The following is a 20,709-nucleotide window of genomic DNA, read 5'->3' as shown; positions in this document are numbered from 1 at the left end:
ATTCTTCTGCTTTTCAGTTTTTCATTCGCAATGTTGCTCTGTCTGCACACAAAACCACAAAATTATTTATTAGAACTTTTGTATATACATCAAAGTAAACACGCTTTTTAAAACAGTTCAAAAGTGTTTTAGTTAAATTTACTTACTTTATTCAAGTTCGCAATTGTGCGAGCGCTTCAAATGGTCTAACAAATTCGAAGTGCCACCACCCTTAGAGTTAATTCGCCCACAAAGTTCACAGCGTGCGACTTTATTATTATCTCCAATTAAATTAAAGAATTTCCATGCGACGGATATACGATTTGGTGCCATTTTATTCCACTCACAACTACTCTCAGTCCGTACGCGCCGGTCGTCCTTGAGCTCTACGTCCTCCAACTTCGCTTCGCTCCAAACCACCGCATCCCTCCGTATCTTCCCTGTTCCTTCTACGATAGTACCGGAGATCACCGGTGGAGAGCTTTATTCGTAATCTCTGATTCCTCCGCGGTAGTAGTCACTCCGATGAGCAGCACTACTGCAGAAACTCTGTCAGCATATCCAAGTAACAGGCACCAGTAATAGTCTTCTGTCTGAAAAAAAAAAAAATTGTCCCTGTATCTTTGTCTGCGTGCTTCGCAACCACACATTGGTCTTTGGACTGTCTCTGATATGCTCAATGAAATCTGTTGGAGGGTTGTCGGCCCAAATCCGACAGTTATGCCGGTTCACTTGTCCACTTACATGGAATTTTGCCTCATCATTGAACAACACGTGTGACATTAAATCATCAGTCTCCACAGAATCCAGCAAATCTATGCACATCGCCATCCATTCTGCAAGCTCCTCTTCATGCAACTGGTATAACACTTGCAAATGATATGCACGCATCTTCAAGGTGAACTTCAGCACTTTGAACACTGCTGATTTCGGAATTTGCAATTGACGTGAAAGACAACGTACAGATTTAGGACTCCTTTCAATTGACTCCCGTATAGCGTCAATATTGGTTGGGCTTGTGGAAGGTCGACCTGGTCGAGATTCATCAGCAACATTGCCTGTTCGTTGGAACTTATTCAACAGCCTCCATATGGATTTATTCATTGGTCCATCCTTTCGAAATTTCCGTTGAAACCGTCGTCGCAGCTCATCGTACGGAACAACCTGTAGACGCCATGTCACAACGGCAACACGTTCAGCAATAGTCAACATTGTACATAGTGGTCAACCTATAACAACAAAAACATGCGTAAGTTAGTGTAAACACGAAGTAGTTACTTATTTTATGGACACCCTGTATTATATTGAATTGAAATGTGTTTATTTGTGGAATTGGATATGGAAATAGGTATGTATTCGAACGAAAGCATCATATTATGGAACTATACTTTCATGCGCCATGTTAAGTTGTTTTTAGAAATAGTTCTACCAATGACACGGGAATATGTGCACGTGCATTTGTTGACGTCAGGATTACAAAATACAGCTAACAGATTGGGTACCTACTATTTTAAAGTGCCTTGAAGAGGAAGAAGAATGCAGTGTAGAGTAAGAAGAATGAGACGAGAAGAATGTTTGCACTGTAAGAAACCTTGTGGTTGACGGCGGAAGTAAATATAGTAGAGAATCTCAGTGTAGAAATTTTTTAGTGTGATAAACCTTTATGTAATAGCGTTTCACACGAGTGAATTACGATGTAATGCCAAGCACAGCAACTCTGGATTGAGATGGAGGCGTGTGGTTAGAATCGGTCTCCACAAACGGAATCTAAACGATGATTAAAGCGTCCATCAACTTCGTTCAGATTTCTATCCGATAGTCTCACGCCTGCACTGATATCAATCCTCCGAAATCTTCATGGTGCAATAATTATTTTAAGTGAAAAGTTTCGTCGGCTTTCATGATTCGGGTCCAACACCCGTTCTGTCATCTCTTTCCAGAGTGTTTTGAACCAACATTAAGTGTGGGATTACTTAAGTTCTTCTTCCCTGTGTCTTTTTCTTATAAGTAGGGGGGCGGATGTTGATGAAAAGTCGTCTTATTTTTCACATTAGGACGATGCCTATTAATATAGAAATCATTTATATGTTATTATCAACATAAAATAATAATTTCTTATATTGCATTTTTGCATTTTTTGACGTTTTTGAACTAATAGGTCATTTTTATATTTTTTCGGCATTTTTGGTAATTTTTAATACTTTGAAGAACTTTTAGATCATTCGGAATGCATTTTACTTTCTTCTTTGCCGATAGGTCTGTTAAATTATTTTCTAAGCAAATAGGTCAGTAGTACCTAATTACCTACTGATTAAGTGAAAAAACAGTGAAGTTTGAGTTTTATAGTTTGGAATAGATTCTAAAGTCCATCCCTCATTCCACTGAAGGCTTCAACTCACACAACGGTAGTATAAAATGCTTGACAACAGCTTAGTTTAAGTGAGGGTTTTGACCGCTACTGTTCTTTTGTCGGTACGAGGGTGTCTTTAGAATTTATGTTTGGAAGGGGGGTAACTTTCACCGTTTCCTGGACAGGACGTGGTTCGGAGGGGATGTCTACTGTATTAACAGTATTTTAACAGAAAGATTGCAAGAATGCACGCTGCGCCCACAATTTGTTTTGTCATTCGCAGTCCCTCATCTGGAAGATCTGGTAATAAAAGTGAAGCGCGAAAGGAGGAGACAGAGAATGAAGGCACTGATATGGACCACCCCTGATTGAAACACATTGTAAACCCTCATTAAAATCTATAGTTTTTCCTTAAAACCTTCATTTTGTTGCATATCCTTTTCCTTTCTCTTAGCTAAATTCCAGGGAGTTGCCTCCTCTCTCCAAGATTTGCAGGGCAATTATTGAAACAAGGTGACTAATTTTTAAGAAGTTGTGGTGCGAGTACGATGAATAATATTTAAATGTCATTTTCTTTTAATTTCATGTCATTTTTCCATTAGTGTAAGGGCATTTTAATGATCATTTTAAGTACATTTTTAGGTCATCAACATCCGCCCCCTATTTACAAGCTTCACTCACTTGACTTTCCGAAGTATACGGCCAGAATACCTAATACTGCTTCATTCTAATTCTAGAAAAACGCATAATAGTTATTTATGGAACAAGTGGATATTCTTTATGATTATGGCATGAGTGAATCGTTAGTGCGACAGTTTTCACGAGTGTCATAATAAGATTGTCCACGAGTTGGATGCAACAATTTATGGCATCTTAGCATTATAAATTGTAGGGAAGAAATTATGAAAGAAATTCAATTCGATGTCCATAGCTGACAAATCGTCTTCATATGTTCGTATCGATTAGTTGCGCCTGGCATTGACATTGTGTAAAAAGTAATGGATAATCTTGCAGGTTATGTTACAAAAATGTTTCTTTATTTTGTTAATATAGTTTCTCTGAACCACAGAACTGTTTTATGTGATAATACAAAAGTGATATAAAATTGTTAAATGTTGGAAATAAATGATACGTTACCCTTTGTCCTGCATATCATTCTGTGTTTTAATGAGATAAAAAATTATAACTTAAAATAATAAAATAATTTTTGTGAAATCAAAGTCAAATAGAATAATATGATAGAGGGCTTTTTCCATTCATTCTGTGCTAGGAATTCGTCGCTTAAAAGAACTGTCATTAGGGATCTTCCACTCTGCTGGACTTCTAGCGCAAAGGAACAAAATGATAGAGGACTTTTCGTTCTATACTAAAGATTCGCCGCAAAAAAGATGTCATTAAGTACCTTCCACTCAGTGGATTTTTAGCGCGAAGAAACAAAATGATAGAGGACTTTCCATTCTATGCTAAGGCTTTTGTCGGTTAAAAGAACTGTCATTAAATACCTTCCACTCAATGGACTTCTGGCGCAAAATAACAAAATGGTAGATAACTTTTCCACTCATTCCATGCTGTAAACTTCTAGCGGAAAGTAACAATATTATAGAGGACTTTTCCTTTCATACTATAAGGATTCATCGCTCAATTAAAATAACAGCTGATCTTCCACTCTGTAGACTTCTAGCGCAAAGTAACAAAATGATAGAGGACTTTTCATTCATTCTATGCTAAGGATTTATTGCTTAAAAGGACTGTCATTAAGCACCTTCCATACTGTAAAATTCTAGCGGAAAGTAACAATATTATAGAGGACTTTATCTTTCATTCTATAAGGATTCATCGCTCAATTAAAATAACAGCTGATCTTCCACTCTGTAGACTTCAAGCGCAAAGTAACAATATTATAGAGGACTTTTCATTTATTCTATGGATTCATCGCTTGAAAGAAGTGTCATTAAGTACCTTCCAATAAATGGATTTCTAGCGGAAATAACAAAAAGATATAGCACTTTTCCATCCATTTTATGGAGAGGATTCGTCGCTTAAAATAACTATTCTATGGAAAGGATTCGTCATTATGCATCTACCACTCTGTAGACTTCTAGCTCAAAGTTACAAAATGATAGAGGACTTTTACATTCATCCTATGCTAAAGATTCGTCGCTCAATTAAAAGAACTGTCATTATGCATCTAACACTCTGTAGACTTCTAGCTCAAAGTAACAAAATGATAGAGGACTTTTACATTCATCCTATGCTAAAGATTCGTCGCTCAATTAAAAGATCTGTCATTATGCATCTAACACTCTGTAGACTTCTAGCTCAAAGTAACAAAATGATAGAGGACTTTTACATTCATCCTATGCTAAAGATTCGTCGCTCAATTAAAAGAACTGTCATTATGCATCTAACACTCTGTAGACTTCTAGCTCAAAGTAACAAAATGATAGAGGACTTTTACATTCATCCTATGCTAAAGATTCGTCGCTCAATTAAAAGAACTATCATTATGCATCTAACACTCTGTAGATTTCTAGCTCAAAGTTACAAAATGATAGAGGACTTTTACATTCAGCCTATGCTAAAGATTCGTCGCTCAATTAAATGAACTGTCATTATGCATCTAACACTCTGTAGACTTCTAGCTCAAAGTAACAAAATGATAGAGGACTTTTACATTCATCCTATGCTAAAGATTCGTCGCTCAATTAAAAGAACTGTCATTATACATCTAACACTCTGTAGACTTCTAGCTCAAAGTAACAAAATGATAGAGGACTTTTACATTCATCCTATGCTAAAGATTCGTCGCTCAATTAAAAGAACTGTCATTATGCATCTAACACTCTGTAGACTCCTAGCTCAAAGTAACAAAATGATAGAGGACTTTTACATTCATCCTATGCTAAAGATTCGTCGCTCAATTAAAAGAACTGTCATTATGCATCTAACACTCTGTAGACTTCTAGCTCAAAGTAACAAAATGATAGAGGACTTTTACATTCATCCTATGCTAAAGATTCGTCGCTCAATTAAAAGAACTGTCATTATGCATCTAACACTCTGTAGACTTCTAGCTCAAAGTAACAAAATGATAGAGGACTTTTACATTCATCCTATGCTAAAGATTCGTCGCTCAATTACAAGAACTGTCATTATGCATCTAACACTCTGTAGACTTCTAGCTCAAAGTAACAAAATGATAGAGGACTTTTACATTCATCCTATGCTAAAGATTCGTCGCTCAATTAAAAGAACTGTCATTATGCATGTAACACTCTGTAGACTTCTAGCTCAAAGTTACAAAATGATAGAGGACTTTTACATTCATCCTATGCTAAAGATTCGTCGCTCAATTAAATGAACTGTCATTATGCATCTAACACTCTGTAGACTTCTAGCTCAAAGTAACAAAATGATAGAGGACTTTTACATTCATCCTATGCTAAAGATTCGTCGCTCAATTAAAAGAACTGTCATTATGCATCTAACACTCTGTAGACTTCTAGCTCAAAGTAACAAAATGATAGAGGACTTTTACATTCATCCTATGCTAAAGATTCGTCGCTCAATTAAAAGAACTGTCATTATGCATCTAACACTCTGTAGACTTCTAGCTCAAAGTAACAAAATGATAGAGGACTTTTACATTCATCCTATGCTAAAGATTCGTCGCTCAATTAAAAGAACTGTCATTATGCATCTAACACTTTGTAGACTTTTAGCTCAAAGTAACAAATTGATATTCATTCTATGCTAAAGATTCGTCGCTTAAAAGAACTGGCATTAAGCACCTTTTACCGTGTAGATTTTTAGATATTTCTTACATTCCTAGATCTTTAGAAGCGAGACAAATTGACTACCAGGTTGGTTTCCATTACATGAAACCAACGAGTCCCATGATTTCTTGCAACATCTCTATAATCCCGCGTAATTATAATTTTTTTTCTGCGCTTTTGTCATGTTCATTGTTTTTGCGCCGATGCTGGTGTTGACTGAATTGCGCAAAATTTGTGCGATGATGACGAATTACGCATGGAGTGTGGTACATGTTTAAAAGCGTGCGCTTAGACGGTCTGCCCGAAAAGGGAACAACTCTTTTGGAAACACCAAAGTCAAGGCTGCATTGTGCCGTGCAAGGAGCTGTTCGTGATTCGACTCCCAAATATCGCAGTTAATGTTGAAGGGTCACACAATTACAAAGCAGTTAACACGCAGTGAGTGAGTCATACGCAAGGGTCCGTTTAGTCGGGTCAGATTTCGATTGTGTGTACGCTGACGTTCAAAGATACCTGACCCCTGTTAATCGATAGTGATTGATAATTTGTTGGTGTAAGTGTGACTTCGTTAGGTTATTTACTTGTATGAATAGCTGGCCCAGTTAAGTCAGTGTTACCAACAGTATATAAAATAAATATGCTAAAACAAATTTGAAAAGTCGTTGTTGGTAACTGTCGATTTTTGACCTTCTTATGATTACAGGACGCCAGGACGCCTTGCCTCCCACATGCCTACAATATGCCTTTGGGTGATTTAGCTGTCATAACTACTAGAGTCCATAACGAGAGATAGAATAATGAAGATTCTATGACATATGGGACTTCTTGAAACACTCCCAACCTCTTCTTACCCCGTCGACCTGGTTGGCGAGTTGGTATAGCGCTGGCCCAAGGTTGCGGGTTCGATCCCAGGCCAGGTCGATGGCATTTAAGTGTGCTTAAATGCGACAGGCTCATGTCAGTAGATTTACTGACATGTAAAAGAACTCCTGCGGGACAAAATTCCGGCACATTCGGCGACGCTGATATAACCTCTGCAGTTGCGAACGTTGTTAAATAAAACATAACATTTAACATTTCTTCTTACCCATTCCAAGTGTGTATGTTAGTAGTTATTATGTAAGAAATATGAACAAAATGTAGAAAATATTATGGATAAATAAATAGGCTAATACAATTTTATTGTTGTTGGTTTCACTATTATTTTATGTATTTAAATATTTCAGACATGTAGTAATATGCTATTTTAAGAATACGTTCTAATTCTTTAATTTACGTCAGAAATAATATCGATTTCAGTGGCTATCTTCCTTCGATGTAAAGCTATGACAGGGGAATGTATCATAATAGTGTTACCTAGTTCGTTGAAGATATTTTTGAGTAGGACTTTGGAAAAGAAACAACTTTTACTGTTACTTTTCTTTTTTAACCTTTATTCTTTATTTGCAATCAATGAAAGAAAAAAATAAATGCAGTGTCTCAGTTGTGGTTATGAGACATGCTGTGATAAATGAAAATAAATATTGTGGTATTGTAAGGCTTACTCCCTCACCACACACTTCATTAGTTCCCACTGTTGGCTCGTGGTCCGACAACTTGCTGATCAATTATTCCCAGGACAGTAGATTGAAGGGGAGAACCGATAGGTTGGCCGTCTCGTTTTCCTGACTTATCTCCAAACTACTTTTTGCGGCGGTGAATTAGTGAAATTGTCCACCAAGTGTGCCCTGCAACAAGGAAAGACATGAAAGATTGTCTGAGAGCAGTCAGTGGGTCTCTCTCTCTCAGCAGTGCTGAAGTCCTTCGAGCAACCTAGAACATAAGGAGGAGACCACAGCGTTGCTGGATACAGAGTGGTGGGCATTTTGAGCATTTCTGAACAGAAAGTCCTCGGTAGTTCAGTGGTTGCATACTAGCCGTTGGATCCCCTTTTCATTTTCTTCCCCTTACTGTATTCACTTGTTATCTTTGCCATCCTCGTTTTCTCCTTGTTCTCCTTGCTTTCACCTTGTCCTTGTATTTCTCCATTTTATTAATATTTTGACAATACAGTATTGTAGAGGACTTTTCATTCATTCTATTGTAAGGATTCATCGCTTAAAGGAACCGTCTTTAAGCACCTTCCAATCTGTAGACTTCTAGTGTTGATAGAGGACTTTTACATTCATTTTATGCTAAGGATTCTCATTGCTTTCACCTTGTTGTCCTTGTATTTCTCCATTTTCTCGGTCTCATTGTATTTCTCGTTATCTTTGTATTACCCTTGTACTCTTGTATTCTGCTTGTATCCTTTCTGTTTCCCTTATACTCTTTGTATTCCCATCTCCATGTACTCCTTGTACTCTGTGCTCCTTGCATTTCAGTTGTTTTTCTTATATTCTTCTTGTTTTCCTTGTATTTCCCTTGTATTCGTATTATCTTTGTTTCACTATATTCTCCATATTCTCTTCAATCCACTTATTCACCTTGTATTCCACTTGTGTCCTTGTATTCTCCTCATAGTTTCTATTTTCCATGTCCTTGATTTATTCCCCTTATCCTCGCCTTCCTCTTGTTCTCCTTGCGTATTTATAAAAAAAAATGACACCTACTGAACTAAACTACACTTTTGAAATATTCACAACACGAAACAATTTGTAATCGTAATAATATGAACAAAATAGCTGATAAACATACCGGGAAAAGAGATGAACTATGGGTAATCTGACGGCCATACTAGTACACCGTTTTGATTCCACCGTTTCAAGCTTATGGCCCAGGGTTGTATCTATGCCTTGACTTAAGATGTGCTTACAGATGTTTCGGGAAAATTTATTTATTGGGAATCAAGTGAAATCTTGTGTTCATTTTTTTTTACATACGAGGTTGCTGTTCAACACCATCGAAAATACATTATACAACACTGCATGGATCTTTCCAATGCGCTTGCATCGCTGCAACCTTGGTGGCCAAAAGAGGTGGGTTCTTTCTGTGAAGGGTTTTATACAGAAATAGAGTTGTTCTGTATAGGCCGGGTCAGCTTACGTAATACCCTAAGAGTGAAACGTAACCATTCCCCCCCCCCCCATTACTACATATGCTAGTCGATTGTGGTGATTTTCTACTTAGCAGGTTGAATTTTCTTTTGCCAACTATGTTTCGAATTTCGATACTGACAAATGCTACAAATGGTAGTGATTTTGTAACTGGTATGTTGGCAGCTGAGACATATATCGACAATATTTGTCGGTACTGGAGTTCCATGAAATTAAAATTGTACTAGATTTCTGAGCCGATTACTGGAAGCTAGTGAAATTTGAACTTACTAATAATTAATTAATATCAGTATTATTAATACATAATAGTTATTTTGTGTGTTGCGTTGTGGTAATAATTCAAGACTATAGTCAGATAAGTTTTCGAAGTTAGTACTAATATTTAATGTGGTCAAACAAAATCCATTTCTAGGTTAGATCTCGTGAGTCAGTTGTTTAGTCAAACCAATGAATTTCGTATTGCCAGACAAAATATTTGACATGTTGATCCCTTTCCCGTATAATTTTGCCTACGAAAATATGTTACAAATTATTGAATTATTTAGAATAACCTTCCAACATAAAGTACGGTAAGTAAATACGTCATTTAGTACATAGGATCGTGTGATATCTGGTAACGATTGGCAACACTAACAAGACGGTAATATTTTATGTTTAGGAACTGTTCTTATGTGACCCTCACTATATTTTGGAGCACTTATTTTCTTGTTCTGGAGAAGAGTTTGTAATTTGTAATTTTGTGTGGACTATTTGTTAGCATTAGCTACACGATGGTTCAGTTTTATTCTGTTACAGGTTTTCATCATTAGTGATATGGGCCAGGTGTTAAAATTGTTCATCTTCTTTAAAATTCATAGATGTACGGCACAATGTTTAATAATCATGCTACTTTTAAGAGTTAATACATAAAATGGTGCTGTTCTACTACTTCTGCTACTACCACCACGTTCACACCTGTGGAGTAATGGTTAGCGCTTCTGGCCGCGAAACCAGATGGCCCGGGTTCGATTCCCGATTCGGGACAAGTTACCTAGTTGAGGTCTTTTCCGGGGTTTTCCCTCAACCCAATATGAGCAAATGCTGGGTAACTATCGGTGCTGCACTCCGGACTCATTTCACCGGCATTATCACCTTCATTTCATTCAGACACTAAATAACCTAAGATGTTGGTAAAGCGTCGTAAAATAACTTACTAAAAAAACTACTACCGCCACATCGAACACAAGGACTCACACCCAGGCTCTGTAGTGTAGGAGGAGATAGAGTTCCAAGTTCTTGCCGAGAGTCAACCTGCATCTGCTAGATTTGTACTTAGAAACGTCATTGCTTGAGCAGCAGTGGAGGGCATGAATAAACTTATACTGCCTGTAAATAATAAAGAATAATACATACTTGACGTGACGCAACGACACGTAACCAAACGCAGACTTCCGGTCTGATAGTTTTTGGAGCAGGTGAAGCACGAGATTGCGAAATGTGGATTTCCCGTGATCTAGAAAACTAATCTCACGCTGGAAGATTTATGCACCAGTGTGCCACGATTCTCTCAACCTATTCGCCGCATCTGGACTATTTCTCTCTCTTCGCGTTGCGCAATTCATTTTTTTAGCCTTCTCTCCGACAGGATGGCGCACCATTAGTGGGATGTCTAGAGCGCCAGCTTTCCACACCACAGTTTCTGCTTCAAATCCCAATGAACGGTGTGCAACTTTTTGGGATTGTATTTCTCGGAGTTGTACTGATATCTCCCTCACTGTCATTAAGTTACACTATTTCTTGACATTGCACTAACATCCTTATAAACGCAGACTAACTTCATGTAAGATAATGTTACTGAAAGTCTTAATTTTCGGATATGACATCATTAGTACTTAACTCTGAATAAAACAATATTCCCATGTAGTCATTCAATAACATTTTACGTACTGTAGTGGCAAAAAAAAAAAAAAAACCGGACCGACCCTTGCAGCTGATTTCAGAGCCTTGTTCACTCAGATCACGGTAGACTGGTAACTAACAAGTAAACGTTCTGATGGGGGCAGATAAAAGAAGTTATATTTTTTTCTTCCACCATGTTAATAATGTCAAAAGAAGTGCTTATACTAATTTTGGCCACTCGACCGCAATTACGAGGGCCGTAAAAAAATAAGTTCGCTAGGGGCCGCTAACAGAAAAAAAAACACATTTTCATTGGACAAATTTATTGGAACGGACACAGCAATTGTTGAGCTATTTTTCAACATATTTTCCATCGGAATTGAGATATTTCTCATATCATGGGAGGTGTAGACGCAGTCAAATGCTGGTTCCGATCTGAGGTGACTGACTTCTGCGACACAAATATTGATCCCATGGTATGACAAATGTCTCAATTCCAGTGAGGGATATGTTGACAAATAGCGCAACAATTGCTGTATCTGTTTCAATAAATATTTCTATGCAATTGTGCTTTTTTCTATAAACGGTCCCAGGGAAAATCACTTTCTGGACGGCCTCGTAATTGCGGTCGAGTGGCCAAAATTTGTATAAGCACTTCTTTTGACATTATTAACATGGTGGAAGAAAAAAAAATTAACTTTTTTTATCTGCCCCCATCAGAACGTTTAATTGTAAGACTTTCGTGGTTCGAATCGTGCCTGGGAAGGAAACCTTTTTTTTTTGTTCCTTATTCAAATGTATTCCCAATACTTTTCGATTGCAGCGATATTTTACTACTTAATTAACTTATTATTCTCAGAACATGAATTTTACCAGCAATCGAAAAGTATTGGGAATGAATTTGAATAAGGAACAATAAAAAAGTTTCCTTCCCAGGCAGGATTCGAACCACGAAAGTCTTAGTTACCAGTCTATCATACTCTGGAGTGAACAAGGCTCTGAAATCAGCTACAAGGATCGGTCCGGTTTTTTTGCCACTACTGTACTCAGAGTTTTTCCCTGTTTGTTACTAATTTCTTTCTGTCTACCCTTATTTTGTTTTCATAACTTTTAGAAAATTCAAAACGATGGTATTTTTTAGGACGTGATACAATAGAAATCGAAATAATAACAAATGTATAGAAAACATAAACATTTTCACTGCCTTTCTCGGGAGCATTGTAATATGAAAACGAAAAATGTATGGTCTTAAGAATACGAGTATAACAAAATTCACACACATTTTATAAATAAATAACAAATAATATTGTCATCATCATCAATAACAGTCTTGGATTAGGCCTCCTGGCCTGTTCCGCTTCCAGAAGAAAGTTGATCTTTCCATCTCTTCCTTGGTCTTCCGATGTCTCGTTTTCCATGAGGTGTATAGTCCAATGGTCTCTTGGGTAACCTATTGTTGGGCATTCTTAATACATGTTCATACCAGTTGTTGCGGTAAGATTCTATAGTATCCGTAATGGCGGTGATATTCAATTCTGTTCGGAAGTCAGCGTTTCTTTTATGGTCGTAAAGAGTATATCCTGCAAGAGGTCTTAGCAATCACATTTCAGCAGCTTCTATTCTTCGAAGTTGTCCTTTCGTTAATGACCATGTCTCTGATCCATATAATAATGCCGGGACTGCCATAACTTTATAGAATTTCAAAATTGTTTCTGGTCGAACTTTCTTTAATAGAGTTGATTTGATTGTCCTTAACAGTTGCTGAAATTTGGCAAGTTTAATATCTACGTCCCTGGAGTTTATATAAGAAAGATTGCAGCCAAGATGGTTGAATGTGTTGACTTGTTCTATACAATTATTATTGATTGCAATTTTGGATCTTACATATTCTTTCCTTGGAAGGCCATGATTCTGGTTTTATTTACAGAGATTTCCAAATTATGATTTTTTGCTATCTTGTGTGTGTATTGCTCTTTGTAAGTTGTCTTCAGAATTTGCTAAGATTATCTGATCATCTGCGTAAAGTAATGTGTTGAGTGGGAAGTTGTCAGTCATAAAATATGTGAGCAATTCGTCTTCCCAGTTTTTGGTAATGTTATTTATATGAATATTAAATAAGGTGGGTGACGTTAGGCAGTCTTGCTTTACTCCTTGATTTATTGACAAATAATACTGTAAAATTATTAATTGGTCTGCATACAATAGAGCAGTGGTCGGCATTTCGTGACTCTCGAGTCAATCCCTTAAGCCTAATACACAAGCAGGAGCAAGGGTAAGGCATGATCTCCTCCCCTTAAGCAGTTTGGATATCCTCCCCACCTACCTTCCGCTCTGCTGTGTATTTCGGGCTGCATTTTACATGACGTATTCCTAATCTTTGCCGGCCACTGGACAGGGGAGAGTCGGGTAGTATCGGACATCGGGTAGTATCGGACAGTGCGTTTCTTTCATCTACCACACGATGATAGTGCCTGATTGACATGGTTACGTTTCTCTATGCGACATCACAGAAACGTAACCGTGTCAATCAGGTACTATCATCGTGTGGTAGATGAAAGAAACTCACTGTCCGATATTACCCGCTGTCCGATACTACCCGACTCTCCCCTAAACATATTAAAGACGTAAGATAGGTACATAATTGTTTATCTTTATGTTTTCAGGGACCAAGTCAGTTGATGCAAGTTCCCTAGGACCCCTTCCTGAAGGCTGGGAGCAGGCGACCACTCAAGAAGGAGAGGTGTACTTCATCAATCATCAGACTAGGACCACATCATGGTTCGATCCCAGGATACGTAAGTATCTTCCTGCAAGTAAACACTTCCTGCACAATTCTAAAATATAATGAGCAAAGAAATACTTTAATTGGCGTAGGTTTTCGCGGCCGATGTTAATGGGCTGCTGGTTTCCGGGCTTATGCCGCGGCCGTCTGGGTTACAGGAGCTGACGTTTCGACCAACTTTCCGTGGTCGTCCACAGCTGTGGGGACGACCACAGCAAGATGGTCGAAACGTCAGCTCCAGCAACCGAGACGACGCGTCAGAAGCCCAGAAACCAGCAACCCAAAGAAATACATTACTTGCATTTCATTACTATGGTGTGTGCTTTTCAAGACAAATACGAATAATCTGTAATTACTAATAACTTGGGCGTTTGTGATTGGGTATAGGCACTTTTGAGTGGAGACACTCTGCCAGATATAAACTTCTCGTTTGTTAATTGTATAGTACTTCGAAATAAATTCATTCCATATAGGTGACGATATCCGAAAATAAGGAAGAAAACTACATCAAGAAACAGAAATCAAAATTAAATTTAAACGGATAAAGTAGGGTATGTCGGACATTAAACATGTATTATTATTATTATTATTACTATTATTATTATTATTATTATTATTATTATTATTATTATTATTATTATTTGGTACTTGTATACAGTAGTACTTAATTACAAATGGCTTTTAAGGAACCCGGAGGTTCATTGCCGCCCTCACATAAGCCCGCCATCGGTCCCTACCCTGAACAAGATTAATCCAATCTCTATCATCATATCCCACCTTCCTCAAATCCATTTTATATTGTCTTTCCATCTACTTCTCGGCCTCCTCAAAGGTCTTTTTCCCCTCCTGCCTCCCAACTAACAATCTATATGCATTTCTGAATTCTCCCATACGTGCTAAATGCCCTGCCCATCTCAAACGTCTGGATTTAGTGAGGAATACAATGCGTGCAGTTTTACGTTGTGCAACTTTCTCCATTCTCCTGTAACTTCATCCCTCTTAGCCCCAAATATTTTCCGAAGCACCTTATTCTCGAACACACTTAACCTCTGTGTCGCTCTCAAAGTGAGAACACAAGTTTCACAATTATACAGAACAACCGGTAATATAACTGTTTTATAAATTCTAACTTTCATCTTTTTTGAGAGCAGACCGGATGACAAACGCTTCTCAACGGAAAAATATCAGGCATTTCCCCAAATTTATTCTGCATTTAATTTCCTCCCGAGTGTCATTTATATTTGTTGCTGTTGCTTCAAGATACTTGAACCCTTCTACATTTTCAAAGGTTACATTTCAAATTTTTATATTTCCATTTCTTACAATATTCTGGTCACGAGACATAATCATATACTTCGTCTTTTCGGGATTTACTTCCAAACCTATCGCTTTACTTGCTTCAAGTAAAATTCCCGTGTTTTCCCTAATAGTTTGTGGATTTTCTCCCAACATATTCACGTCATCCGCATAGACAAGCAGTTGATGTAACCCGTTCAATTCCAAACCCGTCTGTAACCCCTGCCAGTAATCCTGGACTTTTCAAATGGCATATTCTACAGCAAAGTTAAAAAGTAAAGGTGATAGTGCATCTTCTTGCTTTAGCTCGAAGTGAATTGGAAAAGCATCGGACAGAAACAGGTCTTTACGGACTCCACTGTACGTTTCACTGAAACACATTTTAATTTTCCTAACTAGTTTCTTGGGAATAGCAAAACTTGAACCAAGAAGATAAGACTTTTATAGTACTTTGAAATAAATTCATTCCATATAGGTGACTATATTCGAAAATAAGGAAGATAACGTGGAGAAACGGAAAACAAAATTAAATTGAAACGGGATAAAGTAGAGTATATCGGACATTTAAATTATTATTATTATTATTATTATTATTATTATTATTATTATTATTATTATTATTATTATTATTATTATTATTATTACACCACCGTTTTGGGGTAGAAATTTGCTGTTTTATGTTGTGGGGAGTCATACAGACATTAGCTTCACAGTGAAAATCAATTTCGAGAAGAATCCCGCCAAAAAACCAGGAACTTGGCACTGTAGAACAATATGAAATTTACAAACGTACAAAACACGCCCACAGCACATCCTGAACTTTCGATTGCAGCGATATTTTACTACTTAATTAACTTATTATACCCAGAACATGAATTTTACCAGCAATCGAAAAGTATTGGGAATAAATTTGCATGAGGAACAAAAAAAAGTTTCCTTCCCAGGCAGGATTCGAACCACGAAAGTCTTAGTTAGGAGTCTATCGTGCTCTGGAGTGAACAAGGCTCTGAAATCAGCTACAAGGGTCGGTCCGGTTTTTTTTTTGCCACTACTGTACAGCTACCTGAATTGGTAACTTTGCTGCATAAAAATGTAACCAAGTTAACAAACAACGGCTGTAATAAACATTATAAACAGTGACAGTGATAAGCAAGTGTTATCGGAATTCGCTGAACTGTTATTTAATGCGGAATGTTTGGTCTACTGACTCGACCTTGGCCCCACCTCAGTAAAAGGTTAGAAGTCGCGGTGAGTCAGTCATTTGTTGATCCTGTTGGTGGCTGTCCAACACAAGAATCATTCATTGTTTATGCTTCGATGTAGGGGAATATTTGTTTAACAGTTCTGAAGCCATAATTTATCCGGTTTCAAATTCGGACGAGTCCAAGTGGGATTTTATGAATGAAGACGGTCGTGTTTTCTTGAGATTCCTCCCTGTGTAATTTCGCTATATCAGGTAAGGTTTATCGTTAGCCTTAACCAAAGAGAAGTAACTTTTATTACAGAACTTTTAATTATTCAAATTATGAAAGAAAACTGTTGTGATGATGAAATAACCTGTGTCGAGATTTGTATGGACATGCATTTTATTTATTTATGTAACTAGCTAGCTAGCTAAATGTTTCTAGCCACTACCGTAAGAGCCAGGCTCGTGTACAGTGTGGTCGTAGCCAATAATATAACATAAAATTTACAAGGATAGTTTACTAAATACAGTAAGTAACTTAATTCAAACCAATAAATAACATACAAGAGCAAAAGAAAAAAAACGAGAAAGAGAAAAAGAAAGGAAAAAAAAAAAACATTTAGTATAAATTGAATCAGACAGAAGCCAGTGATATTCAATGAAAACATGAATATGGTCGACAGAAATAAAAGGTGAAAAAATACACACATTTGTTAATATTATATATCATGAATAATTTTATAAATTTCTTTTTTAAAAGGTTCAATTTTAAAATAATTCAAATTTGGAAAATGATTTGTAATTTTATTGTAAAGTTTTGGGCCGAAACTAACACCATGTTTAAGTGCTGCACTTGTACGACATTTAGGCTCAATTAATGGAAAAATATACTTTTGTCTTCGAGTACAATATTCATGTCGATTAGATTTATGTTTTATTTGATTTCTGTGATAGTAAGTTAGTAACTGTACAGTATTTATAAATTTCTTTAATAATTGATGCTTTAAAATCTGTATAAATTAAATTTGTCGGGTAATCCATATTTTTGGTTAGAAAAATTTTTATTAATCTTCTGTGTAATAAAATTAATGGATTAAGTACAGATGGCGCTACTCCACCCCAATTTATTATACCATATTGTATTAATGATTGTACTAAAGCTAAAAATATTATTCTCAATGCCTCTTTAGTGATAAAATTTTTTGCACCCATCATATCGATATTAAACGAAATTCATTTTATTATTTGCAGACGACATAATATTTTTAGCATATTCCGAAGGTGGATTACATAGATTAGTATAGTAATTAGTAATTAGAAAGAATATGTCAGGAATAAAACACGGAATTATCTCGAATAATAAGATGTCTTCACCAAAAGCTTGAAGAAGTAAGACATTCTTAGCGAGGGCTATTTTTGGTGAAATAAAATGTGGTTTCGGTGTTAAACTTGCCACTATTTCGGTGGATATTTCGTGAAATGTTTTTAATAGGTTATTTTACGACGCTCTATCAACATCTCAGGTTATTTAGCGTCTGAATGAGATGAAAGTGATAATGCCGGTGAAATGAGTCCGGAGTCCAGAACCGATAGTTACCCAGCATTTTCTCAATAAGTTGTTAATTATATGTACAGTATTATGTTATGTTTAATGTAAGGTGACCAGATTCCCAAAATAAAAGAAACGGGACACTTATTAAAGTTGACATGAATCAAAATTTTATCTAAACATTCATTATTACTTGTGTTCATATAATGTCAATGAGCAATAAGATCCAGTTTTACTTGTTTGAAATATCTCAAAGAAATAACACCCCCCCCCCCAAATTAATAACATTACTTACGATTCAGCCTGTATATTTTATAGACATCTGTGAGGTAGTTCAGACAAGGCTCACATATAGATCATTTTTCTATTCGCTTTCATAGCTTGATCGATGCCACTTTCAAGACGGACGGTTGGATCCATGACAGAATCGAAAAATTATGACAACCTCTAAACGTAGTAAATCCTATGAGAGACAAAATCTGTAATTAACCTCTTTCTTTACTATATATTTTACCAGTTTTGTGAAAAAAAGTGTCATATTTTTTTTTATTTTCGTAAAGAGGTCATTTAATATTGCAGAATCACTGTACATCACTAATTTTCTTACATACCTAAAAACTACTATGAAATAAACATACATTCATACCTGAATTATCATCCCGAGTTATCTCGTGCACCTTGATTCCAGCTCTGGTAGTTGTCCCACTTTGATTTTCTCCTGAACTATTACCAACTTGTGTTTTTTTTTTATGGATTAATTTATGAGGTGCAATACCAGTGCTGTTATCAAGGCGTTAAATGTTGCTTGTCGTGTGTTAGACTCGAAAGCAGGATATTACGCACAGTGGCACATTGCATTCCGGACAGTAGTATCTGCTCTCCTATATGAGAGCGTTTTGGGAAGAATGGTGTAGCAGTCATTGAATATTTGTACCAGTACATCTGTTCTTCAGGTTAATGAATAATGTTCTGCAGTATCACTATGCCCAAAAGTACACGTATTTCAGAGTCTGTAGTAGGCCGCCACGAATTATTTTCAGCATTCTGTGAACACTTATTAGCATGCCGAATCGTCTTCTCGAATATAATGTTGATGAGGTCATTATTAAAGAATAATTTAAAAAATTGAGAATTATCGTTATCAGAAACAATGTTAAAATTTCAGGGAATGGGGACCTCGGAGGTGCAGAAGAAATGGTGCCAAATGTCTTCTATTCAAACCACTGTCGAAAAGACGCGACATCAACTGATCTGAATTTGTTTGTTGTTCTATAACTTCGTCTTCTGATACCGATGTTTCATTTCCTAATCTTCTACAGGAATATATTCCTGATCAATAGTTTCGGAATCACTAACTTGATCCATCTTTACACAAAACAGCACAAAAAACACTAAACACAAATAGAAACCGCCAAAACTAAGTATCACCTACTCACTACTGTGTGTTAATGCTATATGAGCATAGAATTCCACTAGCAAGGAAGAAGTACAAAAAACACCACCAGATATAGCAATATCACTAACTTCTGTAGCCATCTAGTGAGGAAAAGGTTAATGAAAGAATGGAAACGTATATTTTCGGGATATAATCCTTAGCAGCGAAAATGGGACTAAAACGAGTTAACTCGGGTTAATAAATTTTGACACAAGTTAGCAACCCGAGTTAACTCGGGTTAATCAGGGAAGTGGTTAAGACAAATGATAAAACAGTGCTAAATAGTGAACGGAAATGAAATATCATAACTAATATTACAATAGAAGTCTCAAGGATCGGAATTACGAATAAAATGTTTAGTTACGGTACCAATATTGTATAATCGTCATTATCTGTAGAAACCAAGGACGGCCTTGCGAAAGACAATGAACAGTTAAGTCACACTAGGAAGTGAAGCGAAAGGCAATAAATAATAATACTGCCCGCTGCGTTAAATCAGTAGAAAATAATCACAGGACCTCGATGCATGTTTAAGAAGATGAAGGGCCGCATATTTCAGGATTGTCCTCGTGTTCATGTCATGGCAGAGTTACACCGCGTCGCTCAGAAAGAGATCGATGTGAGGACCATGAGGAACGTGCTCTACTTGGTACGAATTTGGGAGGGCGCCCGACCTCGCTCCAGGCACAGCCCTCTCCCCCCCCCCCATATATCCTTGTTCAGGAACGCACGAAGGCCTGCATGCTTGCTGGCTTGCCTTCTTTTTGATATATATCATCTTTTCCATTGCGAGAGAATTTCACCGTCTGAAAGAGATTATGTTTTAATCTTACACTCTATTCATCATTGTCGGTTTTTATTTTTATTTTATTGAGTTATTTTACGACGCTGTATCAACATCTCAGGTTATTTAGCGTCTGAATGAAATGAAGGTGATAATGCCGGTGAAGTGAGTCCAGGGTCCACCACCGAAAGTTACCCAGCATTTGCTCGTATTGGGTTGGGGGGAAAACCCCGGGGAAAAAAACCTCAACCAGGTAACTTCCCCAGACCGAGATTCAAACCCGGGCCACAGGTTTGGACTCATTGTCGTAATCGTCATAATAATTAATAATGTTTATTGACTTACTTTAAGGGGAATCTGTACACCGAATTTTGACAAAAAATTAAATTTTAGTTTTTATCGTTTTTCGGTAGTTTAATATGTGTAAAATGATAATATGATTTTATTTCTTCTGATTGTCAGCTTTTAGTCCTATCTTAACCAAAAATATTGTTTTAAATTTAAAAGTCATATTGAGTTGAGATAAGTTTGTGAATTATAATATCAGATAATTAGTTTTTATTTTCAGTCAATCACTTATCATGTTAAGATGGCAGAAGTTGATTCTGTTACATCAAGTTACAAATATTAATATACATCACGAATATTTTCGACTTACT

The 20,709-nt window shown here is 36.7% G+C and overlaps 1 protein-coding gene across 6 annotated transcripts in view; it reads left to right on the top strand.

Moving 5' to 3' along the window:
- Window positions 1–20,709, top strand: part of yki (Transcriptional coactivator yki) — a 455,672-nt gene that overhangs the window by 354,165 nt on the left and 80,798 nt on the right. For all 6 annotated transcript variants that reach the window (XM_069831330.1, XM_069831328.1, XM_069831329.1 and 3 more), the window contains exon 3: window positions 13,682–13,813. In XM_069831330.1, coding sequence (XP_069687431.1) covers window positions 13,682–13,813 — 132 coding nt within the window. The remainder of the gene's footprint in view (window positions 1–13,681; window positions 13,814–20,709) is intronic.

This window comes from Periplaneta americana, chromosome 7 (assembly GCF_040183065.1).
Source record: "Periplaneta americana isolate PAMFEO1 chromosome 7, P.americana_PAMFEO1_priV1, whole genome shotgun sequence".
Lineage (NCBI taxonomy): Eukaryota > Metazoa > Arthropoda > Insecta > Blattodea > Blattidae > Periplaneta > Periplaneta americana.
This window is presented reverse-complemented; position numbering and strand designations above follow the sequence as displayed.